Source organism: Orcinus orca, chromosome 1 (assembly GCF_937001465.1).
Source record: "Orcinus orca chromosome 1, mOrcOrc1.1, whole genome shotgun sequence".
NCBI classification, from domain to species: domain Eukaryota; kingdom Metazoa; phylum Chordata; class Mammalia; order Artiodactyla; family Delphinidae; genus Orcinus; species Orcinus orca.
This window is the reverse complement of record NC_064559.1, coordinates 31099162-31119136: the sequence shown is the minus strand read 5'-3', so window position 1 is coordinate 31119136 and position 19975 is coordinate 31099162. Positions and strand designations below refer to the sequence as shown.

Genomic DNA, 19975 nt, shown 5'->3' with positions numbered 1-19975 from the left:
AGCTTCTAAGGTACATATATCCTAGAGAAGAAAGAGACAGCGTACAAAAGAGATCTCTCCTAAGTCACGAGCAATAATTCCTTACTTTGGAATTATTCTAAAGGGGAAGAAAACTAGAGGCCGGCACTATACCGACGAGGTACTTTCTGTTTTTACCATGATTATATCACAATCGTAGTGGCAACGACTGATGTACAATTACGGTTAATGTCTTATTGGTGTCATAATTCTAAAATTCTGAAAGATAAAAAACTGAAAGATGAACAGACCTCTTTACATATAAATTTCTTTTAACAGAAACCCAAACTCTCCTAGCGAGCAACACTTATAAACATTTGTGACTATGGTCCGTTCACTGGGAAATACAAAGTAACGTTTTCTATGAAAACGCTTACGCTGCAACTTACCTCGGGGTCCTCCTGCCTGAATGCACACTCTCGCTGTCGCCTGTGTTCAGTGACGCCAAAGAAAGGCTAGAGACTGAAAAGACACGATAAATTTGTGATCCTGAATAAAAACAAGATTAGAAATTCAAAAGGAACAACTGGAAAAGAGTCTGCTCATTAGGCAACACCAGCATATGAAAACGGAGCTCACGCAGTTTCTTTTCCTTTTTAGATGCATAATACGCTTGCATGCATGTACGCACAATTTATTCAAAATGAGCAAGGAACTACTTTTGAGAAATAATGAAATAAGTGAGGAATTAAGAGGTACAAACTTCCAGTTGGAAGATAAAGGAGTCACGGGGATGAAATGTACAGGGTGGGGAACATAGTCAATAACTGTGTAACATCTTTGTACAGTGACAGGTGGTAACTAGACTAACCCTGGTGATCATTTTGAAACGTATGGAAACATCAAATGAATCACTATGTTGTGTAACAGGAACTAACACAGTGTTGTAGGTCAATTATACTTCAACAAACAAACCAACTCATAGATAAAGAGATCAGATTTGTGGTTACCAGAGGTGGGGGGAAGGAGGGGGAACTGGAAGAAGGTGGTGGAAAGGTACAACTTCCAGTTATAAGACAAACAGTCCTGGGGATGTGATGTACAGCAAGACGACTACGGTTTATAATTTATCTAACACTGCTGTGTGATATATGACACGAAAACTGCTAAGAGTAAATCCTAGGAGTTCTCATCACAAGGAACAAACATGTTTTTCTTTTCCTTTAATGTTGTATCTATACGAGATGAGATGATGGATGTTCAGTAAATTTACTGTGGTCATCATTTCATGATGTATGTAAGTCAGATCATTATACTGTACATCTTAAACTTATACAGTGCTGTATGCTAATTATATCTCAATAAGGCTGGAAGGAAAAAAAAAGAAATAATGACAAAATTAATTGCTGTTAGGATTTATTCCAGAAGCAACGTGGTAATATGAGATATGATACAGTGATTATAAAGAAAAAGCTAACAATAAGAAAAATTAACAAAGAAATTAACAAGAAGAATAAAATATATTTAGGAGTATCTAATTACCAGGTAGAAAATTAATTTATTAATTTCAGCCAATACTGGGTATCAAAAATTTTCACTGACTAGAAAAGGTAGAGTTCTCTTTATTTTTTGAATTGAAGTATAGTTAATTTACAATGTTGTGTTAGTTTCTGGTGTATAGCAAAGTGATTCACTTATATATAATATATATATATACACATTCTTTTTCAGATTCTTTTCCATTATAAGTCTATTACAAGATACTGAATATAGTTCCCTGTGCTGTACAGTAGGTCCTTGTTGGTTCTCTATTTTATATATAGTAGTGTGTACCTGTTAATCCCAAACTCCTAATTTATCTCACCCACCCCGCCCCTTTTCCCCTTTGGTAACCATAAGTTTGTTTTCTATGTCTGTGAGCATTAGAGGTCTCTTTAAACAGTCAATGTTATGTTATTTTCCTTCAGTTTTAGAATTACTCTAGGAATTCTCTAAAATTTTCCATGGCATTTAGTTTTAATAAAGTAAACATTAAAAAAATAAGAGTATGCATGTTGAATTTAGAAAAAAATATTATCTCAACTCCAGAAATTATAAATTTGGATTTTTGACCATTTATATCTTAAAGGAGGGACTCATGAACTCCTGATCTTATGTGCCTGGTTATACTGACATGTTCTGTACACATTCCTGGCACACAATGCTTATCCTTCAATTTACCAGTACAGAAAGGGCAGTTAATGATCCAGGGAGCTGACGTCTGAGGGCGAGCTCCCTGCCAGGTTAGTGTTTAAGCTGGATGTTCAGCCCCTGCGTTTGCTCTGTTGGCCATATGCATGCACACATAATACACTCAAGTCACCGGAAGCATCCTCTGCTCGTTCTGGTTCTGCACACAGGGAGTGTGCAGTTCAGCCCCGAGCACCCCCTACCAGCGTGACTGCCCGGGCTGCTGTGGCTATGAACAGACTCCTCACAATGCACGTGTTACCTGGAGGACCTTTTATGGGTGTTTTGGGGGATTCAATGTGGTCTCTGTGGATAGACTTCGGCCGCTGCTTTTTCTGCTTTGCTCCCTGAGGCCGAGGTTTGATGACCGTGTCCATGTCTTCCATGAGCTTCAGCTGCTTGCGCCTCAGGTACTCCTGCCGGATGAACTCCCGGCGGGCTCGCTCATCTTCCTTCTTCTGACGTTCTTCCTCGGTTTTACGCCTAGGAAACAAGCGGGTACATTTCTTTGTGCACAACACTGTCAGGTGTGCGCTTACGTGAGAAGGAAGAATGATTCAGCCCCTGGGAAACTGGTTCAATTAAAATGTACTTGAGATCATTTAGGTCACTTAAATATACCATTAATAAGTAAGTACTTAAAAAATGCGTGTGTGTGTGTGTGTGTGTGTGTGTGTGTGTGTAAAACCCAGGAAAATTACTTTCAATTAATGTTTCTGGAGAACTTTAAGATGCCTCACACTCAGGATAAAAATATGCAACCAAGTAACACTTAGGGAAAATAACTTCTAAAAAGCACCCCAAATCAGCGTCGTCTCTATATTCTGCAAAGGTCCCTAAACACCGTTAACAAGAGTCAGGGGGACACCACCTCCCATGGACCCCGCGCAGCGGCCCCCACCTGGTCTCCTCTTTCTTGTGCTCCATCTCAGCTTCCAGCTGTTGCTTCCGCAGCTGGGTCTCTTTCTCCCTTCTTAATCGTTTCTCCAACAAAGCTGCCCGTTTCATTGCCATATCATTTTCTGCTTTTTGATCATCCTAAGAGTGAATGTCATTGAGAAAGAGGAAACATCTGAGGCACCAATATCCTCATGTTCAATGCTTGTGGCCACATGGAGGGGTCACTCTTAATAACTGAAAATCCAAACTGTCTAGTGAAGCTCTCTCCAACCGCACCATAGATGCACATGTTCCAAAATTATGAGGGGAGAAATGAATTAAAGTGGTAATACTTTTATCAAGTAACGGAGGACACAAACTTCTTTGATTACACGTTTTCAAAACTTAGGAAGTTAGCAAAGAACAACATAAAAAGGGAAAAAAAAGACAAAGTTTTTTTGGGCCCTGATAAATAACTGATAGAGTGGAGAGTTTCCCCACAATTTTTAAAACTGCATTTAAATTGTATTTAAATACATGCTTAATATAGAAAACTCAAGTAAAAGCATCAAAAAAATTAGCTACCCAAAGCTGTATTACATAAATGAAGCTATTGCTGCATGATTTTTTTTAAAAAGTTGAGGTCCTGACAGTTTGCTTGCTGGGTTCTGAACTATACCACAGGTTTTTCCTTTGAAGAGAAGACGAGCATACTTATACCCCTAACCCCAGAGCTAGTTCATGACCTGTAGGTGTCCTGAGCCTGCCCCAGCTTCTACCTAAATGCTCAGGGAGCTCAGAAGTCAGGAAAGTAACCAGCTGTAGAAGTGGTTCCCTGTCGTAACGATGCCTTGCTTATTAATTCAACAAGTGTTTCCTGCGTGTCTAATACATTCACAACATAGTGTCAGACATTACAGATACTAAAATATGAAAAAGATAGGGCACCTTAGGTTAAGGAGCTTCTAGATCCCACGGGGAAGAGGTACAAACAAGGTGCTTTGCACAGAAACCCAGAGAGAGATGAACTCTGAATGGAGAAAGTCAGAAGATACCATTCAAACAGTCAGTCCAAACATTCACACGTCTGTGTCAAACAAACTACACACACTGCAATTTGCCAGGCACTTTACTATGCTCTGGGGATAAGGAGATGCAGTGTCTCTAGGAGTTCACAGTCTAAGAGAAATCGTAACAGAAGCAAATCACAAGGTAGTTGGAAATTCTGGGTCAGCAGCATTACCATGAGGATGTTTAGGATACAAGGAGGAGAACATATTCACATCTACCCAAGGAATCATGACAGGCTGCAGCAAACAGATGAGGCCTGAAGTTAGTCTTACAAAACATCCCAAACAGAGTTATGGGGGGAGAGGGTGGACCAACAGGCTTGGATCAGTCTGTGAAAGGCCCCTGAATACATGCTGAGGGGTTTAAATTTATCCAACAGGCAACTCTAAGAGACTCTGTCGAGTTATGCTACCAAGTGGCAGTGTGACGAATGGGACCATGACAGAGGCAGGGAGCCCCGTGAATGAGCTATGACCATGGTCCGAGGGGGGAGTACTGGGCAGTGAAAACTGAAGTGAGGAAACGAGGGTAGAGATGGACTGTACGTTTTACACCCAAGGATGCCCCTCTGTTCTCCTTTCTCTGCAGGAGCAGAGGTAGCAAGGTCTCTAAAATTAAACACATCTATTACTGTCTACAGTAGCAGCCTATTAAAAAAAAATAGTAGTTCTACACGGTTAAGAGACAAAACACAACTCACATTCAAATTTCTAAACATTAAAAAGGGCCGAGAGGGCCATCTCTCTATGACCAACTTCAAAGTAAGTTACCAGGTTCCAATATTTAATGATCCTAAGTAAAACTAGCAATTGTAACCACTTCAGTATTCGCGGGTTTTGACCCCGATAGGACTGCTGTACGTTTCATTTAAAACCCGAAATTATAAACTGTTGCCACTGAGTGCTGTCTTTCTATCTATATTCCCAATTGTGGAGCTATTCAGGATCACAAACTATTTACTTTAGTCCCTTAACTAAAAAGAGAAACATGAGTAGCACACATATACATGTTTCTGATTATAAAGCACCCTGTATTATTCCCTATAGGGAATTTGGAAAAATGTAAAGATGAAAAAAGGGATGACAGGAGAAACATTTTTAAATAATATTAGGCTTTTCTGGTTCTAATATCTATGATAAATTTCAAGATCTTACCATCACGAGGTGATACTGCTCAGTATTTGTGTTAGTTGGCTGTAGTATTGTTTAAACACATGTCACATCCAACACCGATCCTGAGATTAGGGGTCATATGCTACACCTTCGCCAATGCTTCTAGAGAAGCTATTTCAATGACAACTGTTTCACCTTGCACGAGTCTGTCTGGTCAGTTTTCAAAAGATTTTTTAAAAAACAATACATACAAGGGAAGATGGTCAGTATTAAGAAAACAGACTTACATGCAATGCCAAGTTATGAGCTTTTTACAAAGTGGCCACTGAACATCTTTTGGAAGAGTGTGAATCACTTGGTTTTCAAAAGGCTTTGGTGAAAGCGAGAGAGTCAGAGGGACAAAAACAGCACGTCTAAACATGTACCACGATGTGATGAAAGGAGGACTGTTCTAGAAACCAATGTGCCCGAACAGAACTGCAGTCTGCAAGGGGTGGGCCAGAATACATTTTAGGATTAATGGCAGACCTGTAACGAGAAGGGCGGCTGCCAAAGCAGCAAGCGCGCCAACTGAAAACACCCACCAGCAGAGAGGCCTGGGCCACGCGGGTCAGCTTTACCTTGAAGAAGAATCCACAGCATACTTTCTGGTCGTCATCAACTGCTTCTTTATCACTTTCTCCGTCATATTTTTCAACAGATACATCAGCCTTTTCAGGGGCTTTCAAATCTGAGAGGGAGACTTCAATCAGATTAGCACTTTTAGGAGCAGCAGGTGGGAAGGCAGGTCTGCAAGGAGGCTCTGCAGGCTGACTCACGCGGTCCTCGCTCCGGGTGGGCCACGCGGTCTCCGTGGCGGGCCGCGCCAGGCCCTCGGGAGCCGCAGGGGGCGGAGCCTGCGCCTCCTCGTCCTCCGGGATGTGCCCGTGCTGCTCCCGAGGGCCCGTGGACCCCTCCCCCTCCTCCTCCCCCTCCTCGTCCTCCGCTCCCTCCTTGCGTCCGGACTCCTTCGCTTCCGGCTCTCCGCCGCCCCCCAAGCACACGAAGGACCTGGTCTGAATGGGGACCTGACTCGGGGAGAACCTCCTGAGCCGAGGGAGGCTGTCCACAGAGCGAGGGGGCGTCAGCGTTCGGTGCAAGGGCGTGAGTTTCAATTCATTTGGCCTGGGAGTTCTCTGAGTTTTGACGGAGAAGGAGGCGCTCTTCCTGGCATTGGGCTGCGGAGACGGGTGGGCAGGGCGGGGGGCTTCGGCCGGCGGCCGGTGGGGCTTCCCTGCGCGGGCCGGCCGGTGTGGAGAGGGCGGGGGTGGGGAGATGACCCAGGCCTGCTGCTCGCGCATGTGCATCAGCAGCTCCTGCTGCAGCGCCAGGCGCTGCATCTCCCGCTGCAGGACGAGCAGGGAGGCGTTGAGCCTCTCGATGGAGCGCGTGTGCTCCAGCAGCTCGCCGTCCTGCGGCGGCTCCTCCGCGGGGCCGGCCGGGCTCCACGGCCCCTCGGGGTCGCCGGGCGCGCTCGGGGACGGCGGCCACCTGCCCACGGGGCTCTCCGTGCCCTCCTTGGGGTCCGCCGGGGACCCGCTCCTCGGCCCGTTCGCCTTCTGTGGCTCCTTCTCCGGCGGCCGCTCCGCGTACACTTTCCCGTCTTCCGCGCCAGCCGCCTCCTCCCGGGGCAGGGAGGGGCCGTCCCCTTTCCTTTTCACCACGGTGAGAAAGGCCGTTCGCCCCATCTTCTGCCTCTGCTTGGTGAACGCGGCCTCCATCTTCTTCTTCTGGGCCTCGATGGCCCGCCGTTTCTCCTCCAGCTTCATCCTGAGATGCACCACCTCGGAGGCCAGCAGCTGCGTGGTGTCCCGGCCGTGCGGAAGGCCCGTGTCCTCTGGGGTCTGTGCCCAGGCCACCACGTGAGGGATGTTGAGCTCCGAGCCCTCCGGCGTGGTCTTCTGAGAACTGCTGCCGCTGCTTTTTCCGTCGGTGTGATTCAGCTTCCTGAATTTCTGTTCGGCAAAGCTGGTCATCTTCACGCCGGAACTGGAGGAGGCGCTGCTACCGGGCTGGGACTTGGTGCTGACGGTGCTGGGACAGGGGCTCAAGGCCTCTCTGGGGTTGTAGTCCTGGAGGAATTTGGATGTGTCGTCCACGTCAGAGTCCAGACTCACGGTGTAGTCTCTCAGGGAAGAGTCTTCATCCATAGTTTCCGGAATGTCCTCTGAAGGGACGTGGATCCCCGTGTCCACCTCCGTGTTGTCAGTGACGGGGCTCGAGGCGCCTTTCGTGTCCGCCATGCTCTCGGGACTGGACTGGCTGCGCGGGACGCTGCAGTTCAGGACGCCCACGTCCTGGCTGTGGAGGAAGAAGCCGTTGGCAAGCTGGTCCGGCCGCGGGGTGTGGGCAGGCTGCTCGGTGTCGTGGATTATCTGTAACGCCTCCTCGATGCTGGGGGTCCCGACCTGACTGCCGAACTCATCGAGGAGCACCCTGCTCTGCAGAGCTCCATTCGGAAGCCTGTGAGCCATGCTCTGCTTAGAACCTACTTCGTTTGTGTTTAGGGGCACGTAGGCCGTCAGGTGGCCGTGAGAGCCCACCTGAAGTTCTTCTTCAATGCTTCCTGCTCCCTCCTCCCCATTTACTGGCTTGAAGGACAGATTTTTCCTAATGTTCTTGGATACACGACTGTTGTTCAGAGTAAGTCCTTCATTACTAATAGAACGAGTGATTCCTTGGTTTGGAGCGGATCTCTGTATACTATTTTCTTTATCAAAAGAAATATCAAATGAAACGCCATGCACTGATGATCTAAAAAAAAATTAAAGAGAAAATCTTTAAATAATCCCAGAAAGGAAACAATCTGATATCACTGAACAGCAACAGTTATTTGAAATTATGCTTCCTTTCTTTCCCATTTCTCATAATCACATTGTGCTCAAGGCGAGGGTAAGGCTGTCGGGCCACCCGTCACATTTGGCCCCTTTGGTCACTCTATCATCGGCCCACGTTGCCCTTTTCAAATGCAGGTACTAATTAAATTGCAATCTGGCTAACAAGGGGGTGGGGGCGGGGGATGAGCAGTTCTTGAGAACGTGAGTACACTAAAAATAAGTCTCTGTGTACCTTTTCTCCTTGGGCCATGTCCCTATGAAGCCGTCAACATAGGACATAGATGAAGACCTTCTTATTCCTCCTTCAAATGCATAAAAGTAAAAGTCATTGAAATCATGTAAAAAAAATTTAACTTACAATAATTTAACAGATTTCACGTAAGGTAAGTACATGTGGAGAAATAAAGATCGTTTTGTTAAAAGCAAGCATAGAGAAGCAGCCCTTTTAGTGTGTCATATGTAACACTTTTTAGAAAAAAGAACTGGATACTTTTATTTACATTTATTCTCAATCATTTGCTAGTTAACCACTTAAATGGCATTTTCCTAGGCTTTTTCAAATACATTACCTGAGGCTGAAGGATGAGCTTGGGGACGTGAGTGTCTAGAAGGCAAATGAGGACGAGAGTGTGTAAGCGCAGCTCCTTCCCCACTGCAACGTAAAATACACGTCAATCAAATGTCATAAAGTGTCCAGCTCTTGCATATAAATTTTAGATACAACAGCTGAGGTCGGAAACAACACTGTCACTTCCGACTCTCCATCCTAAGTGAAAAAAAAAATAATAAGGAAACATAATATAGTGTTTAAACCAAAGAATGGCGGTGATTATATGTATCTCTATGTATTTTATGTCTTTTAGCCCAAGAGCTTGAAACACTACTTTCATGTACAGCTCAATGTCCTTATGAGACAAGATACGGCACATTATTTTCATTTTACAAATAGAAAGACTGAGAATTAAAGAAAGTAAAGTCGTCAACTTGCAGTATTCTGGTCGAATCTCAATCTCTAAAAGTACAGGAATGATGAATCCCTGTGAAAGAGCCTGGCACCCCCTGCTCGCGGGCAGTCTGCACGTCTTTAACACTTACATTTCTTTTGATTTAACTCCACCCTGTTCCAGTTAATGCAGCGGATCACACAGTCTACTTCTCAGTTTCTGACATTTGGCCACAATTTAGTTTTTCTTTTTCTGCGTTTTCAGTCCACCACGGCCTACCTTGGAGCAGGTGAAACTAAGCATCCCGACCCCAATGGACTGAGCCTAAGCTGGGAGCAGGACGCCGTGACCTCTGCAGCTCTCTGCGACCACACTACCTCTCGGCTAATGCAAACTGCGAAGGTGGACAAGCAGCTAAAGGATACAAAGGTAAGCCACAATGCTGCGTTCTTATTGTTTAATGAAAGCTTAATTCATGAGCTTTCCAGAAGCAACAACGCCCGGAGCACGTGCACACCTTCGCTGTCCCTTAGCTCCCACAGCCCCCGCCCCTGCCCCGCACATCAGTTTCCTCTCACTGGCGTCCTGGGTCGTTTCCTGGGAAACCCGGGGAGAGGACCCCACGCTGCTCCCTGTCTCGTCCGTCTCTCTCATCCCCACTCCAGTAGCCTTTCCGCAACCTCTACCCTTCCTACATCTACAACAGGAGCATAATCCTGAAGAGATGCAAGTTCAGTTATTAAAATAGGTTCACTCTTTTCTTCTTCCCCAAGAAATGGCTAAACCATGGTACCTTCCTACAGTTGCCTTACTTCACGCCTGCACAGAGGATTTTGATGTGGGGTGATTCCCGTACAGGTTAGTAGCCAAGCGTGTGCAGTAGCTGCTACCAATGTCTGGCTTTGCTGTCTTCTTCCTTTGGCTTTTTTTCCTCGTAAGGTCACCATTCAGGTGCGATAACATTTGTAAATGTGGCTGCATTATTCCCAGGAAGAGCAGAAATCCTTGAATCCTTCCCCAAAAGTTCTACAATGGGAGAACTACAAATGGACCATATGGAAACTCATAGAAATGAAAGGATTACACAATGACTCTTCAAGGAAAAGGATTCAGACATCCATCTGGTTATAGGAAGTTATTCTGCTGGGAGAAAGGAAAAAGGTAGCCACTCAGATATCTGAGAGACAGAGAAGGAATGAGTCTTCCAGAGAATCTTAAGGCATTTCCCAGTGTCAGAAAGGTGGAAGGTCGTCCACTCAAGTTCCTAGAAATAATAATCATGGAATAACCTAGTCTTTAACTGGAAAGTTTCAGAGGTTTTAAAGATTTAACAGTACCAGAGTTACGACCCAGAATACTGAGTGTTTTCTAAATTTTCAGGGAAGGAAATGCCACTATCCAACCGACCCAGGAAAGCACTGAGGAAGTAGCGTGGACAAAGAAGTTTCCGACGGGATAAAACAGAGACGCTCCTGGATCAGCCACACTCTAACCTAACCCCTTTGTGGTAAATCTCAGGGGTGGTTACGAAATAGAAAACTTAGTGGAAGTAAGAAAATTTATAGGAGTCAATCAGAGGGTAAGGGAAGGAAAATGCCTTCTTAATCTGAAGGAAATACTTAGCGAGATGAGAAGTTCACAGCGCTAAGAAGCCCTACCGAAGGCAGTAAGAGTAATGTAAGGGTTCTGTCCGTGCTCATTAGCACACAGTGGAGAGAGAAACTTCTTAGATGTGAGGAGGGGGTGACAACTTCAGTACAAGTTCATATTTCATGCAGAAAGATTCAATTTCTTACTCATAATTTTTAAAATGTATTTTTAATAGATCTGCTTGAATTTCTTAAAAAAAAAAAAAAAATCCCAAAATACATCCGTTTTAAACTTAAAATAAAAATCAGGTAAGTTAGGGAGCCCAAAGTCAATACACATTTTAGGTTCTAGTAAATACGCATTAAAAGTGCTTATAGGATCTGCTGAAAGACAGTTTTAAACAAATTAATGTCTCTATCACATACTTGGGTCAGAAGTCAGGATTACCCGGCTATTAAATGTTTACTTTGTTTCCAGTTCAGTTCCTGATACTAAGAACTAAAGCATGAGATAAAGATTCAACAGGACAATAAATATTCCACTGTGCTCTATGAATAGCTACAGTAACCAGGAAACAAAACAGTAGGGAAAACTGCCTCAAAGATTAAAAAATTATTAAAAAATGGAAAATTAAAAAATCTCCCCCTGGCCTAAGAGCTACCTGTCGTTTAAGCGTCATATAATCTCAATTATAAACAAGTTATGCAGCAAAAGTTTAGTTTTAGGCCGATTACTTGGACCTTCCCACCTTTCAGTGCGATTCGTAAAAGCCTATTTATGAAACATTCATTTCAGTGTAAAATTTCAATTACGGTGATGTTAAAACAGGCTTTAATAGGGTAAGTTAATTGAAACGTACTTAGTTCAAAGTCCAACTGAAACTTTAAAAACTCTAATGTAATAAGATTTTGATTTCCTGAGTGAATGGAATCGATGTTCTGGACTCTACCTTGGGGTGAAGTCAGAGCTGTCCAAGGCGTTTCTCTGGGCAGCAGTTAAGACAGGATCTGAGGGCAGATCGTCCACAGGTTCAGCTACAGGAAAGGAAAAAAACCCTCAGAATTACATAGTTAGCATGTTTCCAACACTGCTTCAGGAATTATGAGCCACAAATAAATGTTTAAGTTTAACCACAATTTTCCTTATTACTTATAGAGAAATCTTAGCATATTTAATTTTCTCCTTAAATAATTTTCAAAAGGACAGATTTTCTTTAAACTGTTCTTGGAAGTGTTCTGGCTTAAAAAATCCACTTGACTGGGGCTTCCCTGGTGGTACAGCGGTTAAGAATCCGCCTGCCAATGCAGGGGACACAGGTTTCAGCCCTGGTCTGGGAAGATCCCACACACCAAGGAGCAACTAAGCCCGTGCACCACAACTACTGAGCCTGTGCTCTAGAGCCCGCAAGCCACAACTACTGAGCCCACGTGCCACAACTACTGAAGCCCACGCGCCCTAGAGCCTGTGCTCTGAAGCAAGAGAAGCCGCCGCAATAAGAAGCCCGCGCACCGCAAAAAAGAGTAGCCCCCGCTCGCCACAACTAGAGAAAGCCCACGCGCAGCAACAAAGACCCAACGCAGCCAAAAATAAATAAATGAATTTAAAAAAATCCACTTGATTAAGGCTAATTGGGAAAAAAAAAGGCTTAATATAAGATAAATAAACGTATTTAAAACAAAAATAAACGAGTGTCTAATTTTGCTAAAAGCTTTCACAGAACTTCAGTTACACATGGTCACTTTTACATCTATGAAATAGTTGGTATTTTGGTAATCAATTAGAGACAGAATTTCATTGGTTAGTAATTAAAACCACTGGTATAGTTTACATTTTTGTAAATAACGCTCATTTATTTTTTGCTTTGGAGGCCTAATGTAACAGCTGTTGAATATATTGAATAGTGGGCTTCACAGATGAGATCACACAAAGCGACGTACATGAAAACTCCATGCTAATGGTGAAAAGCTGTACAGTATCGTTTGGGGTAACTACTGAAGACACCTGGCTTTACGCAATGGCCTTCGGGAAGGGCCTCAGCTGCTCTCTAGGTCTGCCTTGTTACACGACAGCTCTGCCCTAAGCAGCTCGGAAGCACAACAGGTTAAATAAACACTCATTTCCTGCATGTTTTACAGAATTTGGCATGGGATGCAGTGGGCCAGCCGACTGAAGGCAGCTCCTTCTACTCACCAGACTGGTATCGCCCTCCCACGTCCCTTACCCACTGCCGCCTGAGTACGCAGTTTTCCCTCCTTCTTGATCTCTTGCTCTTCTTTAATATTTTTTGAGGGAAGGGGTGGGGATGGGGAGAAATAAGGGAAAATACAAAAATGGGGCACCAAGGAAAGCAGCTAGCTAGCTGGGAGGCACAGTAATCCCACTTCGTGCTGGGCAGACCGCTGGCAGCAGGAAGAACCCAGAGTTATGACGGGGGCAAGTTCTCTAGTGGGCCCACACTTATCATGTGGAATTGATTTTCCCCTACAGAAATTAAACTCTGGTCTTATAATGGAAGCTGATGGAAAATTTGTTCTGCTTTAGAGAAAATACAGAGAGATTTTTTTTTCTTCATTTCCAGAGATCTTTACAGTAACTTACCCCTTTATTTCTTACCAGTGTCCTTATTATGAGCAATCAATAGATCGTGGTACCGTAACAATCACAAAACCTACTAGGGTTAAGAATAAATATAACAAGCCCCTATATGGTTTAAGGGCAAGCTCAAATTACAGTTTAAAGCCAAGCCATAATTTGAGTGGCTTCTGGGCAACAATGTTAAAAACTCAGACTCTGGCAGGGAACAAAAAGCTAGGGATGGGGGTAAAAGATGCAAAGAGAGGAAAGTGGGAAACAGTTAAAGCTACAAGTTCCACAGCATAAGCCGTGGAACGCAGGGCTATTCTCGCCACCCCCTTTGCCTCCCCTACACCATGTCTGTCACGGAGAATTTAGTGGCTTTAAACGTTGAGAGAGAATTTATCAAGGCTAGCCTAGGACACAGCAACAGGCTTCCCTGTAAAAGAATAACCAGGTGAGGCTATCTGAACGCTCCATCCTGCTTGTTTACGGGAACATTGATCACCTCCTTGCGGACGAGCATCGCGGGGCTGGACGAAGGAGGGCTTCACGACCTCAAACCACCAGAAGAGCTCCGCCATGAACACCAGGTAGTTGCTCTGTGCGAGAGGCAAGAAGTTAGGAGAGAAAGCAGGTAACGCCCGACCAGAAAGCAATGACAGGGAGTTACCTATTGAAACACAGCTCGAAATAGCATCCACCCATCAAAATCTGTGATTTTTTTTTAAAGAAATGATAAAGCTTATAATCCCTAAGGCTGTGCTGTGGGTTACCTTCTCAGAAGCTTTCCATTCTCAGTTATACTCCTTTCTCCTGTGTGTTTATTCTTCTCCTCAGCTGAGTCCTTCCTGCTTGGTTTTACACGTGCTCAAACCTCTGCCACTGAACGCAGCCGAAACCGGCACGCGATCCTTCACCCTCCGGCATGCGCCCACGTGGCCTGCTCATCGCTTCGGACTTCTGTAACACCGGCTTCTCCCACAACCTGCTCTCAGCCCTCCTCTCCCTAATCCACTCCAGTCTGGCACTCAGGCGCCCTCGCTCTGAGCCAGCATTTGCTCAGGTCACCAATGTCTGTGTCACTAAATGAAACAGATTTTTTTCGTCTTCGTTGCCCCCAAGCCCTCAGCAGCATTCGATACCCCTGATGTCTGAAAACTGCCGCCCACAGCCACCAGCTATCGAACGGCCCCCAAAGGCACAACTGCACTTGCACATGCACTTTCTGTTTCTCTCACTGTGCCAGTCGTCTTCCCCACAAGTCTGATCAGATCCCACCCTTATTTCCCTGAATGGCAGCCACCTTCCCGGCGCACAAAGCAAACCTGGGAGTCACCGCGACACCGGCCTCTTTCTCCCCTCATACCCGATTCACCGCCGAGGCCTGCAGGTTCTGCGCCTCAACAGCCCTGGAATCCACCCACTTCTCTCCACCTGCATCGTCACTACCCTCACTCAAACTGTTTCCGCCTCTTGGTCAGCACACGGTCATTTCTTCTTCGGCTTATGAAGCCAAATTTTTCAAAATGCAACGCCCCTTCCCCCGCTCACCCTTGCCCTTGGGAGACTGACTATAGTTTACAAGCGGGTACCTGATGGGGTCCCTTTTCAGTTTCCCCAGCTTCATCTAATACCATAGTCTCCAGGGTTCCTCATCTTACGCATCAGACTATATGGTCAAAAGGACAAAGCTGTGCTCACCACTACATCTTCAGTGTTTAAGACAGTGCCTGGTACATAATAGATGTCCAATAAATATGTATTGAATGAACATAGAAATGAATGAATAAGCATATTATAAGAAAGGCCAGTCACTGGCAAAGCATCGAAATGTTGATACGCAATATCTCTGGGTAGTACGATGACTGTGATTTATAGTTTTTCTTTATACTTATCTCATAGTATACTTTCTAAAACCAAAGTATAAAATTATATCTAAAGCACTGGTGCTAGGTTCCAGCTCTTCTAGTACAGTTCACTGAAAGCTATGTATATCTTTTGGAAAAACACTGTTTAAGTACCCCGTAATTGTCTGTTGATAGGAAATTAATTACTATCTTAAGGACCCTGGAGCTCAACATCACTAATCATCAGGGAAACGCAAATCAAAACCACAAGGAGATACCAGCTCACACCTGTCAGAATGGCCATCGTCAAAAAGATAAGCGATAAGAAGCGCTGATGAGGGTGTGGAGAAAAGGGAACCCTTGTGCATTGTTGGTGGGGATGTAAAATGGTGCAGCCACTATGGTAAAAGGCATGCAGGCTCTTCAAAAAATTAAAAATAGAACCACCATATGATCCAGCAATCCTATCTGGGTACATAAGCAAAGAAAATGAAAACAGATCTCTTGGAAGAGATATCTGCACTTCCATGTTCACTGCAGCCAAGACATGGAAACGACCCGAGTGTCCACCAGCAGATGAATGGATGAAGATGTGGTGTACGTGCAGCCACGAGAAACAAGGGAGGTCTGCCATTTGCAACCACACAGACGGATCTCGAGGGCACTGTGTGAAGTGAAATAAACACAGACACTGTACGGCATCACTTGTACGGGAAATCTGAAAAAGCCAGACCCACAGAAACAGAGAACAGAGTGGTGGTTCCCAGGGACTGGGGTAGGGGAAATGCGGGAGTACTGGTCAAGGGTGCAAACTCCCAATTATAAAATGAATACGTTCTGGGGATCAAATAATTATAGTTAATGATAACTGTATTATATACATTGTATATATTGCTGAAAGAGTAGATCTTAAATGTTCACAACAAAAATGGTAATTATGTGACGTGATGCGGGTGCTGACTGATACTATGGTGATCATCATTCTGCTGTATATAAGTGAATCAAATCAACACGCTGTACACCTTAAACTTATACGATGTTATATGTCAATTATGGAAAAAATTTATTTTAAGCACCTTGGTAAGATAACTGTCCTAATAACATAATTGTAATGTGTCTGGCCACTAGATGTCAGCATAGCAAGAAATAATTTTCCCAGTAACTAGTTTATGAAGAGAATGTCTTTCTGAATTTACGATGATTAAACAGCAATAAATCTGTCACTGTGTTCCTGGAATGGTACCAGATTAATTTCATTTAAGAGCTCTTCTTTCCTTCTTTCAGTTAAGACAGTCATGCAGCTGTACATTAACGTTCTTAAACACTGTAAATGATATCAAAGAATACAAACATACGGAACATAGAATAAAAAGTAAAAGTATGCTTTAACTCCTCTCCCTCAAATCCTAATACTGCAGTCAGAAGAAACCACTGTTAACAGTTCCGTGTTTATCTCTCTACAGACCTCTTCCCACGCCTCTGTATGTGTGCAGATGTGCATACAAACAGAAAAAGGATTTTTAAAACATATGTAAATTGCATCATGCCGCACATAAGGCGTGCTCCCCGCACGCTTCCCTTAGTAACTCCTAGCGAGCTTTCCGCATCCGTAAGATACCCCTGCCTCCTTCAAACAGCTGCTTTACAAGACGTTTCAAGTGTGGCCCTCCCAAGGTGAACTGCTGCCAACTCCTCACCACCACGAACAATCCTTATACGTCCTTCTGTGCACTTTGAATGTGGTTAGACAACGCCCATCTGCCCTCTAAAAAGAGCACACCGGTTTACAAGTCCGCCACGAGGGGAAAAGAGGGCTCACTCCCTACTCCCCACAAACAGCTGTTACTCAAGTCAACAAATGACAAGGCGGCCAGCACCATGGACCGAGCAACCTCTTGCGGGCTTAGAGCCTTAAAATACTCATTTGAGGTCAAAACTGTGGTTCTGATAATTTAGCAGAGAACATAGAAAGTGACCAAAGCCTTCTCTGCAGATAAGTATCTAGTTTTAAAGTGCCCGACTGAAGAAAATGTCTTTGTATCCGGATCACGCCCAGACTAAGTTGATCTAAACATCAGGGATATGTGTTATCTATTGGAAGTCCAAGGTATACAACTTAAGCAAATGTAACCTTACAATTCAATGTATTTAACGAGGTCATTTTTTTTCTTTGAGATCTCAGTAAAAGTATTTGAAATTTTTAATAGGAAGCGCCAGAAAAAGTATTAAGATAAATATGAAAATATCTCCTAACTTCCATTTTGGTAAAAACGGCAAAGTGTAAACATTCAAAATCAGTCCAGGTTTTTCTTGTGATGTGCTGGACAGTGGGGAGTGAGCGCTATTCTGGTCAACAGGGGCAGTGGCTTATTCTGGAAACGCCGTTGCCCCTGGCTCCGTCAATCTGCCTCGCGGTAACCGAGAAACGGGTACAGGAAAAAGAGAGAGACCGGAGAACAAGAATTTAAAGCATCACGAGGCACTAGCATTGCGCTGGGAGGGGTCCTTTGGCAGCTTCTATGAAGGTGGGCATCGCAGGTACATTTAGGACTGACATAAAGCTGTCCCTCTCGGACGTCAAACAAATCGATTGTAAGATCATTTACCCCTAAAGCCTTTAAACAGAAGTGTTAACTTCAGGCAGGTGTACGAGAGCCCTGAAGGAATTCTGCAGCTGCAGCTGCCGGTAACAAGAAGGGCAGCGTTCCCACCATGAAGTTCTGGAACCTGTAGCTCAGAAGCCATCACGCCTTAGACACGCGTCAGACACGCGTCTGTCTTCACCACTAGAAAGAACGCCCTGAAAGGACGGGGGTGGGGGGGTGTGTGTGGGATGTGTCTTTGTGTTGTCTGCTGAGTTATCCCAACCACCTAGAACACTATGAGGTGCTCAATAAACATTTCTTGAAAGAAAGGCACTAAGCAACGGCCCCGAAGCTAAGAGGTCATGTGATGTCCTGAAGCAAGGGACAAGTGTATGGCTAGTAAATGCGATGACTTCCTAAAAGGTTCATTTCCAGGTAACTGTAATATTTCCTTCCCTCTTCCTTTCCCAAGGCTTTGCCTCAAGTTCTGGGACCTGAGGGCCCCTTCTTCCCAGACAGAGTCCACAGTCCTGCTGAGTGTCCCGAGCGGCCACACCTCCTGCACGCTCCCCACAAGCGGCAGCAGCCCTCCAGGACCCAGAAACGCTTACTGGCTCGTCCGCTGTTCTACTAACAACATCAGAACAATGGTTTAATTCTGTACTATGACATTAAGTTTAGCTTTGCACTACAAAAGAAACCTGTAGCTAACAGTGTAGGTTTTTAAGAAATAAGAAATAAAATAAAATCAGCAGAAAAATCAAACAAAAACGATTTTTTCAAGAGTTCTTTTGCCTGAAATTACAGTTAATTTCGTAAGCTTAAAGCAGCTATACTGTTTATGTACCTGGTTACATGTTTTTTCAGCAAACTTGAACAAACAAAGGGGAAGAGGATGGTTGAAATACCTTTATGGAGGAAGCGGCGTACAGCATGTCTTCCAGGGCGAAATGGCAACACTGGTTCAAATATTCTTGGCAAAATTCTTGAATCAGCTGCAGATTATAGAGGCTATCAGCCAATGACATGGTCTCTTTCAAGCAAATATCTTCAAACAGGAAAAGAGCCAGGGTTAATTCTGATAATGTACATTTCATGTTCATTTTGTTCATACCTTAATACAGATACACAACTACGTAGAATCTGTCTGACCCACACATGTAACGGCAGTGATCACTACACAGAGGCTTAGAGACCAAGCACTCCTTCGCTCAACCACTTCCTAGAATTATACATAAATGTTCTTCTTAAAAGAAGCCGTCATTACTTATTAAATTTACTGTCTTAAATATTTCTTACCATCTATCCGCAGTTTCGAGACATTTCAGTGGAACACTTACCTTCTAATCTGACGACACCAGGACAGTAAAAATGAATAAGGGCAGCTAACGCACAGCCATCCGAGCCGTCTTTCAACAAATTTTCTACCAACGGAATGCAAGGCAGTTGCTTAAGCAATGTCTGCTCTTTCCTGTAACGAGCCTACATTTAAAAAAAAAAAAAAAAAGAGGTGAAAATGAGTAAGTACTAAGCAACATACAGGAAAAAGACAGTATTGTAGATTCCAATGTATCAGTAATAAAATATAAGTCAAGAGAAATGAGAACTACTCACCAACATCCTTCTTTTCTAAACATTACCTAGACCTCACTTTACCAACAGCACTTTGGTTCTGAAGCCAAGTACTTAACGTAACATTACAGCGCTCATTTACGTGAAATTCACTTAGCCTAATTTACACGTGAAAGCATCACAAAATGGATTTTGAACACTTGTTATCCAAATCATCAGTTCTGCTCTTTTGCAGATGATGAAATTCTTTCACTTTAAGGGTAGACTTCACTCAGACCACACGTTCTCACATGGAAAGAGTGAGACTCGCGCTGAAAGAACGAGGAGAGGCATCAGAGTTGGGAGAGCGGGCAGAAGAATGTGAAACCATTCTTAAAGGAAATGTGGCGAGAAGAAACATCACTTTAGGAACTGGAATAATATTCAATACCATGAAGATATTCTGGCTCCTCATCTGAATGCTGAGACGATGCAAATGAAGTGTAACGACTTTGCAACTGAAAAACACCCTCCTGGTTGAGGTCGCATTAACCAATAACAGAGCAAGTACGAGGGTTTCTGCTCCCTCGCAGAAAAACAGATGAAATTCTTGTTTTCTAAAGACTGGCTGGCGTGAGTGGATACAAACGTGTAAGGCGGTTCTCTAGACATGAGACGTGCTGTAGAACTCAGAGGTCACGAGAACGAGCTCTTAAGCCAGACCACCTAGGCTCAAGTCCTGGTTCTGCCACTTCT

At 44.2% G+C, this 19975-nt stretch overlaps 1 protein-coding gene across 5 annotated transcripts in view; it reads right to left on the bottom strand.

Moving 5' to 3' along the window:
• The window catches only part of CAMSAP2 (calmodulin regulated spectrin associated protein family member 2), a 98014-nt gene that overhangs the window by 5670 nt on the left and 72369 nt on the right, over positions 1–19975 (bottom strand). For all 5 annotated transcript variants that reach the window (XM_012538915.3, XM_004285407.3, XM_033415916.2 and 2 more), the window contains 10 exons: positions 19009–19150; positions 18577–18716; positions 13742–13835; positions 11609–11693; positions 8695–8777; positions 8358–8427; positions 5870–8042; positions 3089–3225; positions 2450–2670; positions 408–480 (listed from right to left, as the gene is read on the bottom strand). In XM_012538915.3, the coding sequence (XP_012394369.1) occupies positions 408–480; positions 2450–2670; positions 3089–3225; positions 5870–8042; positions 8358–8427; positions 8695–8777; positions 11609–11693; positions 13742–13835; positions 18577–18716; positions 19009–19150 (3218 nt within the window). The remainder of the gene's footprint in view (positions 1–407; positions 481–2449; positions 2671–3088; positions 3226–5869; positions 8043–8357; positions 8428–8694; positions 8778–11608; positions 11694–13741; positions 13836–18576; positions 18717–19008; positions 19151–19975) is intronic.